The sequence below is a fragment of the Piliocolobus tephrosceles genome, chromosome 5 (genome assembly GCF_002776525.5).
Source record: "Piliocolobus tephrosceles isolate RC106 chromosome 5, ASM277652v3, whole genome shotgun sequence".
Lineage (NCBI taxonomy): Eukaryota > Metazoa > Chordata > Mammalia > Primates > Cercopithecidae > Piliocolobus > Piliocolobus tephrosceles.
The window spans coordinates 1,236,178-1,260,981 of NC_045438.1; the positions used below are offsets into that span (position 1 = coordinate 1,236,178).

At 38.2% G+C, this 24,804-nt stretch overlaps 1 protein-coding gene across 1 annotated transcript in view; it reads left to right on the forward strand.

The window, feature by feature from the left end:
* The window catches only part of TBC1D32 (TBC1 domain family member 32), a 213,391-nt gene that overhangs the window by 49,019 nt on the left and 139,568 nt on the right, over nucleotides 1-24,804 (forward strand). Inside the window, exons 15-16 of the mRNA XM_026456419.1 lie at nucleotides 1,489-1,631; nucleotides 3,899-4,023. Of these exons, the coding sequence (XP_026312204.1) occupies nucleotides 1,489-1,631; nucleotides 3,899-4,023 (268 nt within the window). The remainder of the gene's footprint in view (nucleotides 1-1,488; nucleotides 1,632-3,898; nucleotides 4,024-24,804) is intronic.

Here is a 24,804-nt window from a genome sequence, read left to right on the forward strand (position 1 = left end):
CCAAAGGATTATAAATCATGCTGCTGTAAAGACACATGCACACGTATGTTTATTGCAGCACTATTCACAATAGCAAGGACTTGGAATCAACCCAAATGTCCATCAGTGACAGACTGGATTAAGAAAATGTGGCACATATACACCATGGAATACTATTGCAGCCATAAAAAAGGATGAGTTTGCGTCCTTTGTAGGGACATGGATGCAGCTGGAAACCATCATTCTTAGCAAACTATCACAAGAAGAGAAAACCAAACACCGCATGTTCTCACTCATAGGTGGGAACTGAACGATGAGATCACTTGGACTCGGGAAGGGGAACATCACACACTGGGGCCTATCATGGGGAGGGGGGAGGGGGGAGGGATTGCACTGGGAGTTATACCTGATGTAAATGACGAGTTGATGGGTGCTGACGAGTTGATGGGTGCAGCACCCCAACATGGCACAAGTATACATATGTAACAAACCTGCACGTTACGCACATGTACCCTAGAACTTAAAGTATAATAATAATTTAAAAAGAAAAAATATCTGTCATTGTAAACAGGGTTTCTCACTTGGAGCTGGTTGAAAAATCACTTAATTTTCCTTTTCCATTTTCTTTTTGTCAGATATTGACCTGGAGTCAGCATGTTTTTTGAGTATGGAATATTGTAACATAAATTAAGAACTTTCATCTTAGAATAGTTTCCAAAGTATAACACTTAATAATAAAAAAACACCAATAATGCATAGACATACAATGTCTAAATACTAAAGTATTGTATCCTACTACAACAATCTTACATTAAAAACTATTATTTTGAGGATATTAGATTATGTGTCTGAAAATGTCACTTTATGAAACTGAAAATCATTTAATTCAGTGATGATTCCAACCACGTTACACTTACATGTATTGTGTTTTCCTGTATATACTGTATTTTGAAAGAAAATCTAAAAAAATGATCTTTGTTTCCACTGGCTTTATGGTAATACAAGAAGTATAGTAGTGTCTATAAAAGTTTATGAAAGTTTCCATTCTCTTCTGCCTCCTTTTTCCCATTTTCTTGTCTGATTGTAGTTTTCTTGTAGGCTCAATATTTGAATATGTTATTTAAGAAAAAGAATAAATATAAGTAAGGTAAAAGTGTATTCTAGGGAGAAAAACATGTTTTCTAGGAGGAAAAAATGCTGTACATTTGCTTCAGACCTCATCTTCAATATTAAGCAGTAATTTCATGTCGGACAGTAAATGATTACGTATTCTCGTCTTTTGGCATTCATGTTTGTTGTCATTTGCTTACTTTTTATGTTAAGCCAATTGAAATCCCGTAAGTCAGGTTATAGTTTGGTAATACATCATCCTTTGGACACTGAGTTGTATAACTTTTGAAGTATTGAATTAACTTTGATGTTGACCTTTTTGGAACAACAACAGCTAACACATAAAATAGTTCTAAGTATTTAATGTTTTGGTTTTAAAAAATATTTATTGTTTATTAGAGAATTACTCTCCTGCAAGTATGGTGACTGAAGTTCTATGGATACTCTGTGATCAAAAAGAATGTGCAGTGGAATGCTTATATAACAACATTGTAATAGAGACCCTTCTTCAGCCTATTCACAATTTAATGAAAGGAACTGAGGTTGGTATTATTTACTAAGGAGAAAAAGAGTCTCTTACCTGGGTATTAGTAAATATTCAGTGGGACTTTATTTCTAAATTTGAAATATTTTATTATGCTGTCCTTCCATGTATGAATGTATTTTGTGTTGGTATATATTTTTATTTAGTATTAAATTATAGCTTATGCAGTTGATTGATTTATTATGATATACAGAGGGAAAGTACATAGAATATCCAAGTTTTTTTTAAATCAGGACTAGATCTTCTGATGCAAATAACTTAGAAAATTTATTCTATTAAGAAGTTATTTGTTTTGCAAATCTAATAAATCTTGTAAATGTTTTGTTATTTGTTTTACGGCATTTTTATAGCTTTTGGAAATATGATTATTTTCCTTAGTAACCAACTCTGTTTTATATTAAGAAGAACTGGTATTACTTTAGAGAGAACACTTATATAGAATTCCAATTTGAACAGATGCATGTCTCTTTACAGTTTGCACAGTATATTCCCTTACATTATATAATTTAATAATCACAACTGAGACTGAAATAAGTGACTTGCTCTAGGTCGGACATTTAACAAGTTGCAGAGTTACTACTGTTACTACTTGTATGACTTAAACTTCTGGGCAGTGATTTTTAAGGCTTATCAGTAGGTTAAAAGCTTTTGCCTTTTTGTATCTGTTTTGAGGTGTTTTTACTGTTTTCATCTTTCTCTGATGTTCACCCGTCAATGGGCTGTCACATACTTTTCTGCTTGTTGCTTGCTAGGTAAACTTGGCAAATGCAAGTTTTCTGTCCCCTAAGTACTTTCTTTCTTATATATTCCAGTTGTAACAGACAATTTGCACTTTCTAAATAAGGTTATTATATCTCCTTGTGTTTGAATGCTTTTTCTTCACCCTAGTCCACATGAAAAAAATTCCTCTTTAGACTAGAGTTTATCTTTGAAATTTCCTCCCAATTCTCCTTTGCAAAGTTAGGTGGGTTTTTTCTGTGTTCCCATGTTATGTACTTCTGTAGTTGTACTTATGTTATGCTTGAATTATTTATTCTTAACAGTAGCCCTCTGGCACATAGTGGACACTCCGTATCTAATTTAAGACATCCAGCATCACCCACTGAGCTTCTGCTATATCATTAGCCCTCTGCTGGGTACTGCAAATATATAAGTGAATAATACATGTTTATTGCCTTTAAGAAGCCTACTGTAATAGGCAAGGCAGACCTTTAAACAAAAAAATATTTAAAATGAGGAATAGAAAGTTTTAAAATACTGTGTTTATATGTATATAGACATGAGAGAATATATATAGTCTCATATGTGAGAGAAGGAATGTATTCTAAGGAGAGAAATTATTTTAAGAAAGATAATTAATATGAAAAGTGATATACTTTTTGTGCTAAGTAGTAAGAATAGTGCTATTCATACTAAACAACACGATTAGTAATAATTAGGACTTCTTTAGGTGAATATACCTGACTAATCATTAGTTAGGCTAGCCTACTACATTAATTAGAATGTATTGATTGCAACGTTTACATTTTCAAATGTATTATAGATGATATGTGTGTTGGCATCCATGCAGGTTCAGGTAAATAAGCAGACCCCGCAAAGAACAGGAATTACAATACTGTAGATGCACTCTAGCATTGACATGGCTCTCTGGTTTTCAATGTGTGCTTTGTGCTGCTTTGGTATATATTGGCAAAGGCATTTTAGTACTTTCATTTGAAAGCAAAAGTGAGCAAATATGGTTGGTTCAGTCTTTGTTTTCTTATTAGGTGACATCATTGACTATTGGCCAGCCCATGAATTGGCTATCCCTAGTCGGATGTACATTCGTGATGCAAATGTGTATAAGAGGATGACACCCTTAGAAGGGATGGCAGTGTGTTAGATATCATATATAATGTAATTATACTCAGGAGCCCAGTGGATGGGAAATAAAGGGCAAAGTGGAAATACAAGGTCTACTACATTTGCCAACCAGAAATATATATAAAACTGTAACAAGAGCAGCAATTCTTAATAATTCTTAATTAATTTGGGTGAAAAAAATCTGTATTTATTTGCTTCATCAGTTGGGCTGGTAAAATAATATAATCTAATAACACATTTTATACGGACATATTATTTCACAGCCGAACAAATCATTAAGCTTGTTTTTTGTTGTGGTAATATAGCTTTATGAGACTACATACAATCCTTGAATTTTAGTCTGTGGTATGTTAGCATGTCATTAAATTATGTGATTTGTCTTGTTTTCTTTTTAATGTACAGGCATCTCCAAATTGCTCTGAGACAGCTTTAATTCATATAGCTGGTATTTTGGCAAGAATTGCATCTGTAGAAGAAGGACTTACTTTACTCCTTTATGGAGCAAATATGAACTCTTCTGAAGAAAGGTATGTGCTATTTTAAATCTGGATAATTATTCCAGGTGTAGTTTGGTTTTCTCACAAGCCACTAATAATATATTAAATGATCTAAAAAAAAGTTGGAATAACCAGGATTATGGACTATGCAGGCAGAGTAGACCTTGATGTCTGTAATTTCAAAATAAGGAGAGTTCACTCTTGATGGGTCTCCTTACCCCCCCATTATCTGCTCCCTTGTATTTTCACTTGCAGACTTTTGTCACACATGATTAAGTCAAACCAAAGGTGTGTAAAGAAGCTAGCTACTTTTTTCTTCGTCCTCTAGTTCCTATTTTCTCACTTAACCAATGGTAATATTTTAGTGTTTACACTTCTAGACTTTCTCTGTGCTTATAATTATCCAATGCATCAGACAAACCTACATACAAGCAGTCATATTTTTATCTTCTCTTTACAAAAATGGTGTTATATTTTATACATTACCCTGCAGCTTGATTTATTTTATAACTATGGGAGTTTTCTTAGGTGAATACAGAATGAAACATGCTTTTTAATGACTGCATTATACTTTTGTGTATAGCTTTACCACAATTTATTCAAACATTTTCCCTCTTAGTGAACATCAGATTGTGTCTAGGATTTTTCCCTCCATAAATAACACTGCAATAAGTATTCTTTTTTTATGTAGCCTGATATTACATTAATTGATGTTCGAATGTTGAGCCAGTTTTACATACATGAAATAAATCCCACTTGTTCATGATGTATAAATCATTCTTACACTTTGTTGGCTTTCATTTGCTAATATTTATTGAGGATTTTTGCCTCTATGTTCATGAGATATATCAGTCTGTAGAATTTGTAATGTCTTTGTCTGATTTTGGTATTATTGGAATGGTGACCTCATAATAAATGAGAAGTTATTCTTTCTTCTGGAGGGTATGACACAGAATTGGTTTAATTTCTTCATAAAATATTTTATAAAATTCACCAATTTTAGCCTGGTGTTTTTTATTTTGGAAGGTTATTATTGATTCAATTTTTTTAATAAACAGAGGCCTATTCAGATTGTCTACTTGCTCTTTTGCGAATGTCGGCAAAATACGTCTTTCAAGGAAATAGTCAATTTATCTAAATTACCAAATTTGTGGGCACAGAATTGTTCATAATATTTCCTTATCCTTTTAATGTCATTGAAATGAGTAGTGATGGCCCCTCTTTCACTTCTGATGTTAGTAATTTCTGTCTTCTCTTTTTTTTTCTTAGTTAACCTGACTAGAGGCTTATAAATTTTACTGTTCTTTTCAAAAAACTAACTTCTGGTTTTGTTGATTTTCCTCTCTTGATTTCATGTTTTTAATTTTATTGATTTCTCTTCTAATTTTTATTTCTTTTCTTACTTTGGATTTAATTTTCTCTTCCTGGTTTTCTATAGTGGAAGCTTAGATGATTCGTTTTAGCTCTTTTCTTCTTTTATAGTATTTGTACTTTTATACTTGTACTTAATGCTATAAATTTCCCTCTAAACCACATCTTTCTTACATCTCATAGTTTTGATAAATTGTATCTTCATTTTTCATTTAGTTCAAAATATTTCCATTTTCTCTTGAGATTTCTTTTACCCTTGTGGTTTTTTTTTTTTTTTTTTTTTTTAAATGAAATCTTGCTCTGTCACCCTGGCTGGAGTACGGTAGCATGATCTTGGCTCACTGCAAACTCCACCTTCTGGGTTGAAGCGATTCTGGTGCCTCAACCTCCCAAGTAACTGGGACTACAGGTGCATGCCACCATGCCTGGCTAATTTTTATATTTTTATTAGAGATGGGCTTTCACCATGCTGGCCAGGCTGGTCTGGAACTCCTGACCTTAAGTGATTCACCTGTCTCGGCCCGCAAAGTGCTGGGATTACAGGCCTGAGCCACTGCTCCCAACCCTTGTGTTTTTACAGATCTGACAGCACACTTTATATAATTTCTAGTTTTTAAAGTTTATTGTATGTTTTATGGCCCAGAAAGTGGCATCTTAGTGAATTATCTATGTGAGCTTATGTAATATATATTCTACTATTGTTGGATGTCAATTATATTCAGTTGATTGATGGTACTGTTTGGTTCAATTTTGACTTTACTGACATGCTGCTGAATCTGTCAATTACTGATAGAGGTATGTTGAAATCTCCAGCTATATTAGTGAATTCATCTTTTTCTCCCTGCAGTTCTATCAGTTTTTGATTTAAGTATTTTGATACTTTCTTGTTATGTGCATACACATTAAGGATTGTTATGTCTTCTTGGAAAATTGACACCTCTATTATTATTTAATGTTCCTTTTTACCCTTGATAATTTTCCTTGCTTTAAAGACTGCTTTGTCTGAAACTAATACAGCTACTCCAGCTTTCTTTTGATTATTGTCAGCATGGTATGTCTTTCCTTCATCCTTTTACTTTTAATTTATCTTCGTCTTTATGTTTAAAGTATAAAGTGGGATTTTTATAGACAACATATAGTTGGGTCTTGACTTTTAATCTACCTTGATAATCTTTTATTGATGTATTTATGACATTAACCATTAATTATTGATATAATTAGATTAATACTTACCATATTTTCTGCCCTTGGTTTTTTTTTTTTTTTTTGTCTTTTACTCTTTTTGCCTTATCTGGCTTTGATTGAGCGTTCTATGTGATTTCATTTTATCTCCTCTGTTAGTATATCAATTATACTTTTTTTGTCACTCTTTTTAATGGTTGCTATTAAGTTTGTAATATACATTTACAACAGAATTAGTTGTAATTGCTAATTATATTGTTTTAGTTGTATTTAGTCCTCTTTCAAATAACACTATATCACTTAACATCTAGTCAATGACCTTATAAGTAGTCATTTCCTCCCTTCTGTCCCTTATATCATTTCTGTCAATCATTTACTTTTTCATAAACTATAATCACCACATACTTTTTTGCAATAATTACTTTGAACAAACTTGTTCATTAGATTTTTTGTTTGTTTGTTTTTGTTGTTATTGTCATTTGTTTTTTTTTTGAGACAAGGTCTCACGCTGTTGCTCAGGCTGGAGTGCTGCGGTGTGATCTCGGCTCACTGCAGTGTCTGCCTCCCAGGCTCAAGTGAGTCTCATGCTTCAGTCTCCCCAGTAGCTGGGACTATAGGTGTGCACCACCATGCCTGGCTAATTTTTTGTATCTTTAGCAAAGACAGGGTTTCACCATGTTTCCCAGACTGGTCTTGAACTCCTGAACTCAAGCAATCTGCCTGCCTTGGCTTGCCCAAGTGCTGGGATTACAGGTGTCAGCCACCTCACCCAGCCTCATTAGATTAATTAACAAGAAAAATAAAGATTTTGTGGGTTATCAAATGCTTTATATTGCTAGCCTTTTTAATTTTAGTAAGATAGTCCTGAAAGTGATATTGCTGGGTCAGAGGGCCTGTACATTTTATATCTTATAGATCCTGCAAGATTACTTTTCAAAATAGTTGAATTTTACCTTCTTGCCAGAAGTCTATGGGAAGTATGAGGTATCCCCTCCTTTTTATATTCTTGTCAGGACTGCATAATCAGTTTGTAAATGTTTTGGCAATCTAATGAGTGAAAGATCTTGTTTTGATTTATATTTACTTATTCGATTTATGTTTACTTATTTGATTCATATTTCATGTGTCATCTCACTGAGTTTGAGCATCTCATTGCTCCTGCGGCAATAGGGTTATTGACTATTTCCATTTCCTTGATAGTAATGTTCCTTTCCATATCATTTGTCCGTTTGAAATTTGATTTATTGTTCATTGAGTTATATATGCATACAGTAAACATAAAGGTTTATTATAAAAAGTAGCAGTTCCTTTCTTGCTGTCTAGAGACAACTACTTTCAGCTGTTTTTGATATTTTCTTTAGTGTTTATGTTATCAAATAATGTGCATATAATTTCTTTTAGCTTAAGGCTAAATTATCAATTGTTGATTGACTTACATTACAACAGTTTATCTCTCTTCCCTGCTTTCCCCACCAAACACACAAATACATATAGGTACCTAGTCCCTTCATTCTCCATCGGTGCAAATACTGTTGTGCAATCAACTTTTTAATGCTTTACTGTGTTCACATTATTGTGAACAGTTTTCACAGCTGAGCCATGTGGTATTCTTTTGTTACTTTTCTATTCTTTCACAATTTTTGCTTTCTCTGGAGTTAATATTTTTTTTGTTGGTTGCTACAGTTTTCATTGTACTTAGCTTTCACTGCAGTGCTAAGCCATCTACATGTTTTTTTCTAATTGACTAAATCCTCTCTCAGCATATTAAAATACCAAAGTCCATGAGTTTAATTAAAGACATCTGTTTTTGAGCCTGCCCACCTACTTTATTCAGAATGGATTTCTTCCTCAGTTTTGTGCTTAACTTTTACCTTGAAATATACTTTGTCATCATTATGGAGTAGCCTTATTTTTCATTTTCCTTTCTCTGGAAGTTTTTTTTTTTTTGTCTTTTTTTGGTGTTTAGTGATCCAGAATGTTATGATGTTTCTTGATGAAGTTCTACTTTTATGTATTAGATGAATGTCTTTTTAAATTGACACATAATAATTGTACATATATTGATGGACACTGTAAATTTGAAGATTCATGCCTTTTAGGGAAAATAGTTGGATTTCTTCTTTTTTTTTTTTCTTTCTGAAAGTCTATTGTTTGAACTTGGACATTCTCATCTGTTCTATTTTCTATTCCTTTTAAAATCCTTTTTTCTGGGAACTTTTTTCTGCTTTCATTTTCTAGCCTTTCTGTTGAAATTGAATTTTTCATTTAAGCTGTGTGGGTTTTTTTGTTTGTTTGTTTATTTGTTTGTTTGTTTTTGAGACAGTCTCACTCTGTTGCCCAGGCTGGAGTGCAGTGGCACGATCTTGGCTCACTGCAACCTCCACCTCCTGGGTTCAAGTGATGCTTTTGCCTCAGCCTCCAGAGTCACTGGGACTACAGGCGTGTGCCACCACACCTGGCTCATTTTTGTATTTTTAGTAGAGATGGGGTTTCAGCATATTGGCCAGGCAGGTCTCCACCTCTCGACCTCATGATCTGCCCACCTTGGCCTACTAAAGTGTCGGGATTATAGGCATGAGCCACTGCACCCGGCTTTTTTTTTTTTTTTTCAATTCAACAGAGTTTCATTAAGCAAAGAACAATTTGCGATTCAAGCAGCCTCCTCAGCCAGAGTAGGCTCAGAGAAACTCCAGCACAGCTGCATGGTGGAAGAAGATTTATGAACAGAAACAGGAAAATGATGCACAGAAAGTGTAAGTGAGGTACAGAAAAAGTCGTTTTGGTTACAACTTGCTGTTTGCATTATTTGAACACAGTTTGAACAGTTGGCCCACTTTAGTTGGCCAGTGGTGATTGGTACAAGAATAGGTTATAGTCTGTTTACACTTCCATCTACGTTACAGTTCACTATGTACAGAGAAACGTTTAGGCTGAACTTAAAATATGCAAGAAGGCAGTTTTAGGCCAAACTTGATTCAACAGCTCTTTTTTTTTTTTAAATTATACTTTAAGTTCTAGGGTGCATGTGTACAATGTGCAGGTTTGTTACATATGTATACATGTGCCATGTTGGTGTGCTGCACCCATTAACTCGTCATTTGCATTAGGTATGTCTCCTAATGCGAACCCTCCCCTCTCCCCCCACCCCACCCCACAACAGGCCCCGGTGTGTGATGTTCCCCACCCTGTGTCCAGGTGATCTCATTGTTCATTTCCCACCTATGAGTGAGAACATGCGGTGTTTGGTTTTCTGTCCTTGTGATAGTTTGCTGAGAATGATGGTTTCAAGCTTCATGCATGTCCCTACAAAGGACATGAACTCATCCTTTTTTATGGCTGCATAGTATTCCATGGTGTATATGTGCCACATTTTCTTAATCCAGTCTATCATTGATGGACATTTGGGTTTGTTCCAAGTCTTTGCTATTGTGAATAGTGCCGCAATAAACATACGTGTGCATGTGTCTTTATAGCAGCATAATTTATAATCCTTTGGGTATATACCCAGTAATGGGATGGCTGGGTCAAATGGTATTTCTAGTTCTATATCCTTGAGGAATCGCCACACTGTCTTCCACAATGGTTGAACTCGTTTACAGTCTCACCAACAGTGTAAAAGTGTTCCTATTTCTCCACATCCTCTCCAGCACCTGTTGTTTCCTTACTTTTTAATGGTCGCGATTCTAACTGGTGTGAGATGGTATCTCATTGTGGTTTTGATTTGCATTTCTCTGATGGCCAGTGATAATGAGCATTTTTTCATATGTCTGTTGACTGCATAAATGGCTTCTTTTGAGAAGCGTCTGTTCATATCCTTTGCCCATGTTTTGATGGGGTTGTTTGATTTTTTTCTTGTACATTTTTTTAAGTTCTTTGTAGATTCTGGATATTAGCCCTTTGTCAGATGGGTAGATTGTAAAAATTTTCTCCCATTCTGTAGGTTGCTTGTTCACTCTGATGGTAGTTTCTTTTGCTGTGCAGAAGCTCTTTAGTTTTATTAGATGCCGTTTGTCAGTTTTGATTTTTGTTTCCATTGCTTTTGGTGCTTTAGTCATGAAGTCCTAGCCCATGCCTATGTCCTGAATGGTATTGCCTAGGTTTTCTTCTAGAGTTTTGATGGTTTTAGGTCTAACATTTAAGTCTTTAATCTATCTTGAATTAATTTTTGTATAAGGTGTAAGGAAGGGATCCAGTTTCATCTTTCTATATATGGCTATCCAGTTTTCCCAGCACCATTTATTAAATAGGGAATCCTTTCCCTATTTCTTGTTTTTGTCAGGTTTGTCAAAGATCGGATAGTTGTAGAGGTGTGGTATTATTTCCAAGGGCTCTGTTCTGTTCCATTGGTCTTTAACTGTGTTTTGGTAACAGTACCACGCTGTTTGGGTTATTGTAGCCTTGTAGTATAGTTTGAAGTCAGGTAGCGAGATGCCTCCAGCTTTGTTCTTTTGGATTAGTATTGTCTTGGCAACGCAGGCTCTTTTCGTTCCATATGAACTTTACAGTAGTTTTTTCCATTTCTCTGAAGAAAGTCATTGGTAGCTTGATGGGGATGGCACTGAATCTATAAATTACCTTGGACAGTATGGCCATTTTTACGATATTGATTCTTCCTATCCATGAGCATGGAATGTTCTTCCATTTGTTTGTGTCCTCTTTTATTTTGTTGAGCAGTGGTTTGTAGTTCTCTTTGAAGAGGTCCTTCACATCCCTTGTAAGTTGAATTCCTAGGTATTTTATTCTCTTTGAAGCAATTGTGAATGGGAGTTCACTAATGATTTGGCTGTCTGTTTGTTATTGGTATATAGGAATGCTTGTGATTTTTGCACATTGATTTTGTATCCTGAGATTTTGCTGAAGTTGCTTATCAGCTTACGGATATTTTGGGCTGAGACAGTGGGGTTTTCTGAATATACAATCATGCCATCTGCCAACAGGGACAATTTGACTTCCTCTTTTCCTAATTGAATACCCTTTATTTTTTATTCCTGACTGATTGTCCTGGCTCGAACTTCCAAAACTGTGTTAAATAAGAATAGTGAGACAGGGCATCCCTGTCTTGTGCCAGTTTTCAAAGGGAATGCTTCCAGTTTTTGCCCATTCAGTATGATATTGGCTGTGGGTTTGTCATAAATAGCTCTTATTATTTTGAGATACATCCCATCAATACCTAGTTTATTGAGAGTTTTTAGCATGAAGTGCTGTTGAATTTTGTTGAAGGTCTTTTCTGCATCTCTTGAGAAAATCATGTGGTTTTTGTCTTTGGTTCTGTTTATATGAGGGATTATGTTTATTGATTTGCATATGTTGACCCAGGCTTGTATCCCAGGGATGAAGCCAACTTGTTCGTGGAGGATAAGCTTTTTGATGTGCTCCTGGATTTGGTTTGCCAGTATTTTATTGAGGATTTTTGCATCGATGTTAATCAGGGATATTGGTTAAAATTTTTCTTTTTTTTTTGAGACAGAGTCTCGCTCTGTCGCCCAGGCTGGAGTGCAGTGGCCGGATCTCAGCTCACTGCAAGCTCCGCCTCCCGGGTTCCCGCCATTCTCCTGCCTCAGCCTCCCGAGTAGCTGGGACTACAGGCGCCCGCCACCTGGCCTGGCTAGATTTTTGTATTTTTTAGTAGAGATGGGGTTTCACCGTATTAGCCAGGATGGTCTCGATCTCCTGACTTCGTGATCCGCCCATCTCGGCCTCCCAAAGTGCTGGGATTACAGGCTTGAGCCACCGCGCCCGGCCCTTTTCTTTCTTTTTTTTTTTTTTAATGTTTCTGCCAGGCTTTGGTATCAAAATGATGCTGGCCTCATAAAATGAGTTAGGGAGGATTCCCTCTTTTTCTATTGATTGGAATAGTTTCAGAAGGAACGGTATCAGCTCCTCTTTGTACCTCTGGTAGCATTCGGCTGTGAATCCGTCTGGTCCTGGACTTTTTTTTGGTTGGTAGGATATTAATTACTGCCATAATTTCAGAACTTGTTATTAATCTATTCAGGGATTCAACTTCTTCCTGGCTTAGTCTTGGGAGGGTGTATGTGTCCAGGAATTTGTTCATTTCTTCTAGATTTTTTTAGTTTATTTGCATAGAGATGTTTCTGGTATTCTCTGATGGTAGTTTGTATTTCTGTGGGGTCGGTGGTGATATCCCCTTTATCATTTTTTATTACATCTATTTGATTCTTCTCTCTTCTTTATTAAGTCTTGCTAGTGGTCTATCAGTTTGGTTGATCTTTTCAAAAAACCAGCTCCTGGATTCATTGATGTTTTGAAGGGTTTTTTGTGTCTCTATCTCCTTCAGTTCTGCTCTGATCTGAGTTATTTCTTGCCTTCTGCTAGCTTTTGAATGTGTCTGCTCTTGCTTCTCTAGTTCTTCTAATTGTGATGTTAGGGTGTCAATTTTAGATGTTTCCTGCTTTCTCTTGTGGGCATTTAGTGCTATAAATTTCCCTCTACACACTGCTTTAAATGTGTCCCAGAGATTCTGGTATGTTATGTCTTTGTTCTCATTGATTTCAAAGAACATCTTTATTTCTGCCTTCATTTCAGTATGTACCCAGTAGTCATTCAGGAGCAGGTTGTTCAGTTTCCATGTAGTCAAGTGGTTTTAAGTGAGTTTCTTAATCCTGAGTTCTAGTTTGATTGCACTGTGGTCAGAGAGACAGTTTGTTGTAATTTCCGTTCTTTTACATTTGCTGAGGAGTGCTTTACTTCCAACTATGTGGTCAATTTTGGCATAAATGCCATGTGGTGCTGAGAAGAATGTATATTCCTTTAATTTGGGGTGGAGAGTTCTGTAGATGTCTATTAGGTCTGCTTGGTGCAGAGCTGAGTTCAATTCCTGAGTATCCTTGTTAACTTTCTGTCTAGTTGATCTGTCTGATGTTGACAGTGAGGTGTTAAAGTCTCCCGTTATTATTGTGTGGGAGTCTAAGTCTCTTTGTAGGTCTCTCAGGACTTGCTTTATGAATCTGGGTGTTCCTGTTTTGGGTGCATATATATTCAGGATAGTTAGCTCTTCTTGTTGAATTGATTCCTTTACCATTATGTAATGGCCTTCTTTGTCTCTTTTGATCTTTGGTTTAAAGTCTGTTTTATCAGAGACTAGGATTGCAACCCCTGGCTTTTTTTTGTTTTCCATTTGCTTGGTAGATCTTCCTCCATCCCTTTATTTTGAGCCTTTGTGTGTCTCTGCATATGGGCTGGGTCTTCTGAATATAGCACACTGATGGGTATTGACTCTTTATCCAATGTGCCAGTCTGTGTCTTTTAGTTAGAGCATTTAGTCCATTTACATTTAAGGTTAATATTGTTGTGTGTAAATTTGATCCTGTCATTATGATGTTAGCTGGCTATTTTGCTCATTACTTGATGCAGTTTCTTCCTAGCATCAATGGTCTTTACAATTTGGCCTGTTTTTGCAGTAGCCAGTATTGGTTGTTCCTTTCCATGTTTAGTGCTTCCTCTAGGAGCTCTTGTAAGGCAGGACTGGTGGTGACAACAATCTGTCAGCATTTGCTTGTCAGTAAAATATTTTATTTCTCCTTCACTTATGAAGCTTAGTTTGGCTGGATATGAAATTCTGGGTTGAAAATTCTTTTCTTTAAGAATGTTGAATATTGGCCCCCACTCTCTTCTGGCTTTGAGAGTTTCTAAGGAGAGATCCGCTATTAGTCTGATGGGCTTCCCTTTGTGGGCAACCCAACGTTTCTTTCTGTCTGCCCTTAACATTTTTTCCTTCATTTCAACTTTGGTGAATCTGACAACTATGTGTTTTGGAGTTGCACTTCTCGAGGAGTATCTTTGTGGTGTTCTCTGTATTTCCTGAATTTGAATGTTGGCCTCCCTTGCTATGTTGGGGAAGTTCTCCTGGATAATATCTTGAAGAGTGTTTTCCATCTTGGTTCTCCACGTCACTTTCAGGTACCCCAATCAGACATAGATTTGGTCTTTTCACATAGTCCCATATTTCTTGGAGGCTTTGTTTGTTTCTTTTTACTCTTTTTTCTCTTAACTTCTCTTCTCACTTCATTTCATTCATTTGATTTTCAATCACTGATACCCTTTCTTCCACTTGATTGGATCAGCTACTGAAGCTTGTGCATGTGTCATGTTTTTCAGCTCCATCAGGTCATTTAAGGTCTTCTCTATGCTGTTTATTCAAGTTAGCCATTTGTCTAATCTTTTTTCAAGGATTTTAGCTTCTTTGCGACGGGTTCGAGCATACTCCTTTAGCTCAGAGAGGTTTGTTATTACTGTTTGTCGGAAGCCTTCTTCTCTCAACTCGTCAAAGTCATTCTCCGTCCAGCTTTGTTCTGTTGCTGGCGAAGAGCTGCGTTCCTTTGGAGGGGAAGAAATGGTCTGATTTTTAGAATTTTCAGCTTTTCTGCTCTACTTTCTCCCCATCTTTGTGGTTTTATCTACCTTTGGTCTTTGATGATGGTGACGTACAGATGGGGTTTTGGTGTGGGTGTCCTTTCTGTTTGTTAGTTTTCCTTCTAACAGTCAGGACCCTCAGCTGCAGGTCTGTTGGTGTTTGCTTGAGGTCCACTCCAGACCCTGTTTGCCTGAGTATCAGCAGCGGAGGCTGCAGAACAGCAAATATTGCAGAATGGCAAATATTGCTGCCTGATCCTTCCTCTGGAAACTTTGACTCAGAGGGGTACCCGGCTGTATGAGGTGTCAATCGGCTCCTACTGGAAGGTGTCTCCCAGTTAGGTTACTCGGGGGGTCAGGGACCCACTTGAGGAGGCAGTCTGTCCGTTCTCAAACCTCAAACTCCGTGCCAGGAAAACCACTACTCTCTTCAAAGCTATCAGACAGTGACATTTAAGTCTGCAGAAGTTTCTGCTGCCTTTTGTTTAGCTACACCCTGCCCCCAGAGGTGGAGTCTACAGTAGCAGGCAGGCTTCCTTGAGCTGTGGCGGGCTCCACCCAGTTCGAGCTTCCCGGCTGCTTCGTTTTACCTACTCAAGCCTCAGCAATGGCAGACATCCCTCCCCCAGCCTCGCTGTCACCTTGCAGTTCAATCTCAGACTGCTGTGTTAGCAGTGAATGAGGCTCCTTGGGTGTGGGACCCTCTGAGCCAGGCACGGGATATGATCTCCTGGTGTGCCGTTTGCTGAGGCCATTGGAGAGCGCAGTATTAGGGTTGGAGTGTCCTGATGTTCCAGTTACCATCTGTCACAGCTTCCCTTTGCTAGGAAAGGGAATTCCCCGACCCCTTGTGCTTCCCGGGTGAGGCGATGCCCTGCTCTGCTCCCTGGGCTGCACCCACTGTAGGACCAGCCTCATTGAGATGATCCCAGTACCTCAGTTGGAAATGCAGAAGTCATTTCCAAGGACGTTCCAAGACGGTTCCTATTCAGCCGTCTTGGAACCTCCACCATCTTTTGCTGGTTTTCAAAGGAAGTGCTTCTAGCTTTTGCCCATTCAGTGTAATATTGTCTGTAAGTTTGTCGTAAATAGCTCTTCTTATTGGAGATATGTTCTATCAATACCTAGTTTGTTGAGAGTTTTTAGCATGAAGGGGTGTTGAATTTTATTGAAGGCCTTTTCTGTATCTATTGAGGTAATCGTGGTTTTTTTCCATTGGTTCTGTTTACCTGATGAATTAATGTTTATTGATTTGTGTATGTTGAACCAGCCTTGCATCCCAGGGATGAAGCCACCTTGATCATGGTGGATAAGCTTTTTGATGTGCCGCTGGTTTTGGTTTGTCAGTATTTTGTTGAGGATTTTCACATCCATGATCATTAGGATATTGGCCTGAAGTTTTCTTGTTTTGTTGTGTCTCTGCCAGGTTTTCGTATCAGGATGAAGCTGGCCTCATAAAATGAGTTAGGGAGGAGTCCCTTCCTCTTAATTGTTTGGAATAGTTTCAGCAGGAATGGTACCAGCTCCTCTTTGTACCTGTGATAGAATTTGGCTGTGAATCCATTTGGTCCTGGGCTTTTTTTTAGTTGCTAGGTTGTTTATTACTGCCTCAATTTCAGAGCTTGTTATTGGTCCACTCAAGGATTTGACTTCTTCTTGGGAGGGTGTATGTGTCCAGGAATTTATCCATTTCTTCTAAGTTTTCTAGTTTATTTATGCAGAGCTGTTTGTATCCTCTGATGGTATTTTGTATTTCTGTGGGGTCAGTAGTGATACCCTTTTATCTTTTTATTGTTTCTTTTTGATTCTTCTCTCTTTATTAATCTAACTAGTGGTGTATTTTATGTTTTCAAGAAAACAGCTCCTGGATTCATTGATTTTTTTGAAGGGTTTTCATGGCTGTCTCTCCTTCATTTCCACTCTGTCCTTAGTTATTTCTTGTCTTCTGCTAGCTTTTGTATTTGTTTGTTCTTGCTTCTCTGGTTCTTTTAGCTTTGATGTTCAGGTGTTGATTTGAGATCTTTCTAGCTTTCTGATGTGGGCATTTAGTGCTATAAATTTCCGTCTTATCACTGCTTTAGCTGTGTCCCAGTGATTTTGGTATGTTTGTCTTTGTTTTTATTGGCTTCAAAGAAATTATTGCTTTCTGCCTTACTTTCATTATTTATCTAGGAGTCATTCAGGAGCAGGTTGTTCAATTTTGAGGTAGTCGTGTGGTTTTGGATGAGTTTCTTAATCTTGAGTTTTGCACTGTGGTTTGAGAGACTGTTTATAATGATTTTGTTTATTTTGCATTTGCTAAGGAGTGTTTTAATTCCAATTATGTGGTTGATTGTAGAGTAAGTGCCATGTGACACTGAGAAGTAGGTATATTTTGTTGCTTTAGGGTGGAGAGTTCTGCAGATATCTATTAGGTCCTCTTGGTCTGGAGCTGATTTCAAGTCCCGAGTATCCTCGTTAATTTTCTGACTCTTTAGTACTCCACTGTCTAATATTGTCTGTGGTGTATTAAAGTCTCCCACTATTATTGTGTGGTAGTCTAAATCACTTTTAGGTCTCTAAAAACTTGTTTTATGAAACTGGGTGTCCTATGTTGGGTGTATATATATTTAGGATAGTTAGCTCTTTTTGTTGAATTGATCCCTTTGCCATTATGTAACGTCCTTCTTTGTGTTTTTTGATCTTTGTTGGTTTAAAGTCTGTTTTGTCAGAAACTAGTGTTGAAACCCTTGCTTTTTTTCTGCTTTCCATTTGCTAGGTAGATTTACCTCCATCTTTTTTATTTTGAGCCTATGTGTATCTTTGCACGTGAGATGAGTCTCTTGAATAAAACACACTGATTGGTCTTGACTCTTTATCCAGTTTTCCAGTCTGTGTCTTTTAATTGAGGCAGTTAGCCCATTTACATTGTGGGTTAATAGTGTTATGCGTGAATTTGATCCTATCATCATGATGCCAGCTGGTTATTTTGCACACTGGTTAATCCAGTTTCTTCATAATGTCATTGGCCTTTGTGGTTTGGTGTGTTTTTTTCAGTGGATGGTACTGGTTTTTCCTCTCCCTATTTAGTGCTTCCTTCAGGAGCTCTTGTAAGGCAGGCCTGGTGGTGATGAACTCCCTTAGCATTTGATTGTCTGTAAAGGATTTTGTTTATCCTTCACTTATAAAGCTTAGTTTGGCCAGATGAAATTCTGGGTTGAAAATTTTTTTCTTTAAGAATGTTGAATGACTGGGTGCCATAGCTCATGCCTGTAATCCTAGCACTTTGTGTGGCTGAGGCGGGCAGATCACCTGAGGTCAGGAGTTTGAGACCAGTCTGCCTAACATGGTGAAACTCTGTCTCTACTAAAAATAGAAAAATTAGCCAGGCATGGTGGCACACGCCTATAGTCCCAGCTACTCTGGTGAAACTCTGTCTCTACTAAAAATAGAAAAATTAGCCAGGCGTGGTGGCACACGCCTATAGTCCCAGCTCCTCAGGAGGCTGAGGCAGGAGAATCGCTGGAACTTGGGAGGAGGAGGTTGTAGGGGGTTGAGATCTCGCCACTGCACTCCAGCCTGGGTGACAGAGCGAGACTCTGTCTCAAAAAAAAAAAAAAAAAAAAGTATTTAATATTGGCCTCCATTCTCTCATGGCTTGTAGATTTTTTTTTTTTTTTTCTGAGATATCCACTATTAATCTGATGGGTTTCCCTTTGTAGGTGACCTGGCCTTTCTCTCTGGCTGCCCTTAACATTTTTTCTTTCATTTCAACCTTGGAGAATCTGATGATTATGTGTCTTGTGGTTGATCTTCTCATGGAGTATCTTAGTGGGGTTCTCTGTTTTTCCTGAATTTGAATGTTGGCCTATCCTGCTAGATTGGGGAAGTTCCCCTGGATGATATCCTGAAGTGTGTTTTCCAACTTGGTTCCATTCTTCCCATTTCTTTTAGGTACTCCAATCAGTCATAGGTTTGGACTTTTTACATAGTCCCATAATTCTTACAGGTTTTGTACATTACTTCTTACTCTTTTTTCTCTAAGCCTGCCTTATTTCAGCAAGATAGTCTTCAAACTCTGATGTTCTTTCTTCCACTTGATTGATTTGGCTATTGATTCTTGTGTGTCATTCACAGAATTCTCATGTTGTGTTTTTCAACTCCATCAGGTCATTTATGTTCCTCTCTCTCTCTTTTTTTTCTTTTTTTGGAGACAGAGTCTCACTCTGTCGCCCAGGCTGGAGTGCAGTGGCCGGATCTCAGCTCACTGCAAGCTCCGCCTCCTGGGTTTACGCCATTCTCCTGCCTCAGCCTCCCGAGTAGCTGGGACTACAGGCGCCCGCCACCTCGCCTGGCTAGTTTTTTGTATTTTTTAATAGAGACGGGGTTTCACCGTGTTTGCCAGGATGGTCTCGATCTCCTGACCTCGTGATCCGCCTGTCTCGGCCTCCCAAAGTGCTGGGATTACAGACTTGAGCCACCACGCCCGGCCTATGTTCCTCTCTAAACTGGTTATTCTAGTTAGCAGCTCCTGTAACCTAGTATCATGGTTCTAAGCATCTTTGCATTGGGTTATAACATGCTCCTTTACCTCAGTGAAGTTTGTTATTATGTACCTTCTGAAGCCCACTTCTGTCAATTCATCCATCTCAAGACTGTCCAGTTCTGTGCCCTTGCTGGAGAGGTCTTATGATGATTTGGAGGAGAAGAGACAATCTGGCCTTTTGGGTTTTCAGCGTTTTTTTTTCATTGATTCTTTCTCATCTTCATGAGTTTGTTTACTTTGGATCTTTGAGGCTGCTGACCCTTGGATGAGGTTTTTTTGAGGATTTTTTTCGTTGATTCTGTTGGTGTTGCTTTCTGTTTGTTTTTCTTTCAACAGTCAGGTCCCTCTTCTTTAGAGCTGCTGTGGTTTGTTGGGGGTTCACTTCAGGCCCTATTCATTTGGTTCATTTCCACGCCTGGAGATGGTACCTGAGGAGGCTGGAGAACAGCAAAGATGGGTGCCTGGCCCTTTCCTCTGGGATCCTTGACCTTGAGGGGCACCAACCTGATGCCAGTAGGAATGCTCCCGTATAGGGTGTCTGGTGACCCCTTTTGGGGTGTCTCATCCAGTTGGGGGGCATGGGAACCAGGACCCCTTTAATGAAGCACTTTGCTCTTTGGCAGAAGGGGTGTGCTGCACTGGGGGGAAGCCAACTCTTCTGGGCTGCCCAGATTCCTCAGAGCTAGCAGGAGGAAAGACTAAGTCTGCTGTTCCATGGAGACTACAGTCACCCCTTCTTCTAGGAGCTCAGGCCAGGGAGATCAGAGTTCTGTCCCTGAGCCGCTGGCTGGAGTTGTTGTAGTTCCCATAGGGAGGTCCCACCCAATGAGGAGGGTTGGATCAGCATCTGGTCTGAAGAGACAATCTGGCCAAGATCTGCCACAGCTGGTGTGCTGTGCTGTCGGGGAATACCTCTTGGTACCAAGCCATTCAGCCTCCCTGGCTCTAGCAGGGCAAAGCACGGCCTGGAGCTATAGTGATAGCTGCAGCCCTTCACCCCTGGGAGCTTAGTGTCTTAGGTAGCTAGCCGCAGCAGTGTTGGCTCTGCTGCTCCCCCAGGGAGCTCAGATGGCTTAGATAGCAGGCAGCAGCAGTGGTGGCTGCCGCCCTTCCCCCAAGGAGCGCAGATGGCTTAGACAGCAATCAGCAGCAGCAATGGTGATGGCCACCCCTCCCTCCAGGAACTCTGCAGACTTAGGACGATCCCAGTTGAGTGGCTGTTGAGAATCTGCACGACTCCGTGGTTGGGACTGAAGGCCTCAGTGGTGTGGGCTCACGAGTGGGATCTTCTGACCATGGGGAGCACAGTTCCTTGGAAAAGCACGGCTTCCCAGGCTGGGTAGCATGATCACTCACCGCCCCACTTGGCTGAAGGGAGGGGGCTCCCCTGCCCTGTGTAGATCTAAGGTGGGCTGCCGCACCACCCTCCTCTTCCTTCCTCTCCATGGGTCGCCAGCCGCCTGGTCAGTCCCAATGACAAAACCTGGATACCTCGGTTGCCAGTGCAGGATTCGCATGTTGTTTTGGTTCTTTTCAGTGGGAGCCTCTGATGGCTGCTGCTTCTAATTTTTTTGCCTCCTGCTCCGTTTTTTTTTTTTTTTTTTTGAGTATAAATTCTTTTTACCTACATAAAGATAATAAAGTTTTAATCTGTCATATTTTCTTTTTTGCTTCTTAATTGCTTTCTGTATTTCTTATCATGGTCTCTATCTTTTAAATTGGAGGTTTATTCAAATATTTGAAAGTCAGTAAGAAGATGCTTGGAAACTATACAAGAAAGTGGGACTTGTAATTTGTGGTCTCTACTTTAGTGGGCCCTTTTTGTGGCATTTTTTTGGGAACCCCTAATGTCAGTATATTTGGTTTTTCCTTGTTCTTACAGGATTCCGTAGAGAAACCTCTTACTGTTCGCTGCCTGAGGAATGGAAGCCTAGTGGGAGAAGAAGGCTGTGTGGAAATAGTGATGGGTCTCAAGTGTTAGTATAGAAACTTTGATTGAAACATGTGACACCCGCTGTTGTCTTCTCTTTCTTGAGCTCTGCCTACCTTCCAAGAAGCACCCTGGGTTAGCTGCATGAAACGCGGAAGGGAGTCTGGAGGTCAGACTCCTTCAACTGGCTTTCAGGCAGCTCTTCTGTTTTCAATTTCACTTTTACCCCCCAATTTAGAGATATTTGTTACCACCAATTCCTGTGTGTTTTTGAGAGGGTCTGTAAGGTGAATCAGGTTTATTCTGTTTTTCACATTGTGGCTGATAATTGAGGTTTTTCTATGTCCCGAATTACTGCTTGTTATTTTGATTTCCAGGTTCTAAAATTTTGTTACCACATCGTTTCCATTCTCCTTGTCTTTGGTGGTTTTACTGCCTACTGGAAAATCCTTTTACTTTTGAATTTTAGTATTTATGGAGGGAGCAGTGAATGTACATGTTCAGTCTGCCATGTTTAACTAGAGGTCCTTATCAATAACAGCTGTTTTTAAAATAAGGAAGACTAATTCTTTGTCATGAGTTCCAAGACTTCTTTTTATTGTCTACCACTTAACCCTATTTAAGTTTCTTTTTCTATATAGATATTATTAATTCACATGTAGTCAGATTTTTCCCAATCATTATCTTTATGAGATTTGGGTTCTTTTTTTTTTTTTTTTTTTTTGAGATGGAGTCTCACTCTGCTGCCCAAGTTGGAATGCAGTTGTGCGATTTCTGCTCACTGCAACCTCCACCTCCCAGGTTCAAGCGATACTCCTGCCTCAGCCTCCAGAGTATCTGAGACTATAGGTGTGTGCCACCATGCTGGGCTAATTTTTGTATTTTTAGTAGAGATGGAATTTCGCCATGTTGTCCAGGCTGGTCTCGAACTCCTGACCTCAAGTGATCCACCCGACTTGGCCTCTCAAAGTGCTGGGATTACAGTCATGAGCCACTGCATCCGGCCCCCTTCCCTCCCCTCCCCTCCCCTCACCTTCCCTTCCCTTCCCTTCCCTCTTTCTTTCTTTTTCTTTCTTTCTTTCTCTCTCTTTCTTTTTCTCTCTTTCTTTCTTTTTCTCTCTTTCTTTCTTTTAATATTAAAGAAAGTCTCCCTTACATTGAAGTTAAACAGATAAGGCATAAAATATTAGATTTTCTTCTGAATCTTCATTGTCCAGTTAAAACTATAGGTTCTGATTATTTATATTAATGGAAGACTGGAATAATCTCAAATGTTCAATAAGAGGCTAGTTGATTGAATTATGTTTACACGATGGAGCACTGAGCTGTCTATAAAAGGGAATCTTTTTGTCTATTTCTGTGGAGTTATTTTCAGGATATGTTGTTAAGTGAATAAAGGAAAACAGAAGAATGTTAATAGAATGCTGCCTTTTGTATGGTACAGAGAAATATGAATGATCATATTTGTTTATGTTTTTAAAAGAGAATGATGAATGGACAAAGTGAAAACTAATGAAAATGGTTAATTTTAGGAGAGGGGAGAGAAAAATATGGAGAAACAGATATGGAAACAAGATATCTAGGATTATACCTTAATTATACCTAGATTTGACTTGGGACTCATCTTGCTGTTTACATACTAAAAACAAAAAAAAAAAAAAAAAAAAAAAGAAATGAAGCCACAATATTTAAAAGCTGCAAACAAAGGGATTAGTAAATTTAAATATCAATCAAGTTAGTGACATATTCATGCAGAGAAAAGAATTACTTCAAATAATCTAATTTTGATTGATAATTTCCAGTGGGATATATTCTAAGGTGAAAAATATCCTCAAAATAATCTGAAACTGCATTTATTATATGTTTAGAAGTAATATTGCTGTTGCTGTTTTGAAATTGTTATACATAATTATAGAGCAAATAAGTAATTATAGTAATGTCATAAGGAACTAAGATGTTCAGTATAAGAGAAAAAGATAAAAGTATAAAGTTAAAGTAGTTAAATAAGAAACCTGAATCTTCATAATAGAAATAAAATTATGAACTTTTTTTTTCTTAAGTTATGTTTTTCCCAGCATTATCAGTGGAATAGTAGCAACTGCTTCACTGTGAGCTGTTATCTGTATTGTCTAAATATCTTTTTGTTCTAAGAAGAGACAGGAGTGGCTGATTCTGGGTCTGGGCCAGGAAGTGTGGAGGATGATCCTGGGATATCTTACCGTTTTAGAAGCAATCTAAGACCAATGGGATAGTGTCAAAAGGACTCCAGAGCCAACCAGAAGGGGCCTGCTACTGGCTTAAGATGGACAATTTGAGAATCAGAAAAATAATGACTGCAATGAATTGACATACATAAAGTATATAAAAAATACATGCATTTGAAAAGGCACTAAAATAGAAAACAAACAAAAATAAACTTTATCAGTTACCTGCTGAAATTACTAGGACACCAACTTATTGGTATGCAAATTGATAGAAAGAAAATTTAAGCATTTTTTCTAGCCTTTTCTGTACAAACTGTATTTTAGTGTAACTAAAACATTACTGAGGAAAAGTTCTTCACAGAAGAATTCTAGCTGATAAATGCAAGATAAATGGTATAATCAGAAAAATCATAATTTGATAATCCTTAATGAAATAGTAGATGTAGGAAATGATCATTAATGAATGCTAAATCATTAGGTGAAAGGTTGATGGGGAGGACTACATACTCGAGAGGTCAGGGTGATACCATCTGACCAGTGATCTTCAGCACCACTAAAATTGGGACATCCAGATAGTGCTTCATTCAGTAGGAGGTAGACAGCGGCAATCAACTATGAAGTTATTTTACCAAGGAAAAAAAAGGAAAGGAAACAAATTAAACTTAAATCTAAATAGTCTTCTAGATCTAATGATCACTTTATAGGATATATGGAGAACTAGAGAAAAAAGTTAAATGACACCACGGTAAAGCATGGTAAAGCAGTTATCCAAATAAACATGACTGTTTTCCCAACAAATCAGTGGCATGGGGGAAAATATTAGGACCTGTAACTACAACAATCTAATGCACACCATTGAACTTGTGTAAATTCTGAGCATTTATTAAGTACTTATCTATTATTATTATCTATTATTACTTTTTAAAGTGTCTCAGCTGGCCGGATACCTGTATCCCAGCACTTTGGGAGGCCGAGGCAGGTGGATCACCTGAGGTCAGGAGTTCGAGACCAGCCTGGCCAATATGGTGAAACCTGGCCAATATGATGAAACCCTGTCTCTACTAAAAAAGTACAAAAATTAGCCAGGCATGGTGGCATGTGCCTGTAATCCCAGCTACTCAGGAGGCTGAGGCAGGAGAATTGCTTGAACCCGGAGGGCGGAATGAGCCAAGACCGCACCATTGCACTCCAGTCTGGGTGACAGAGCGAGACTCCATCTCAAAAAA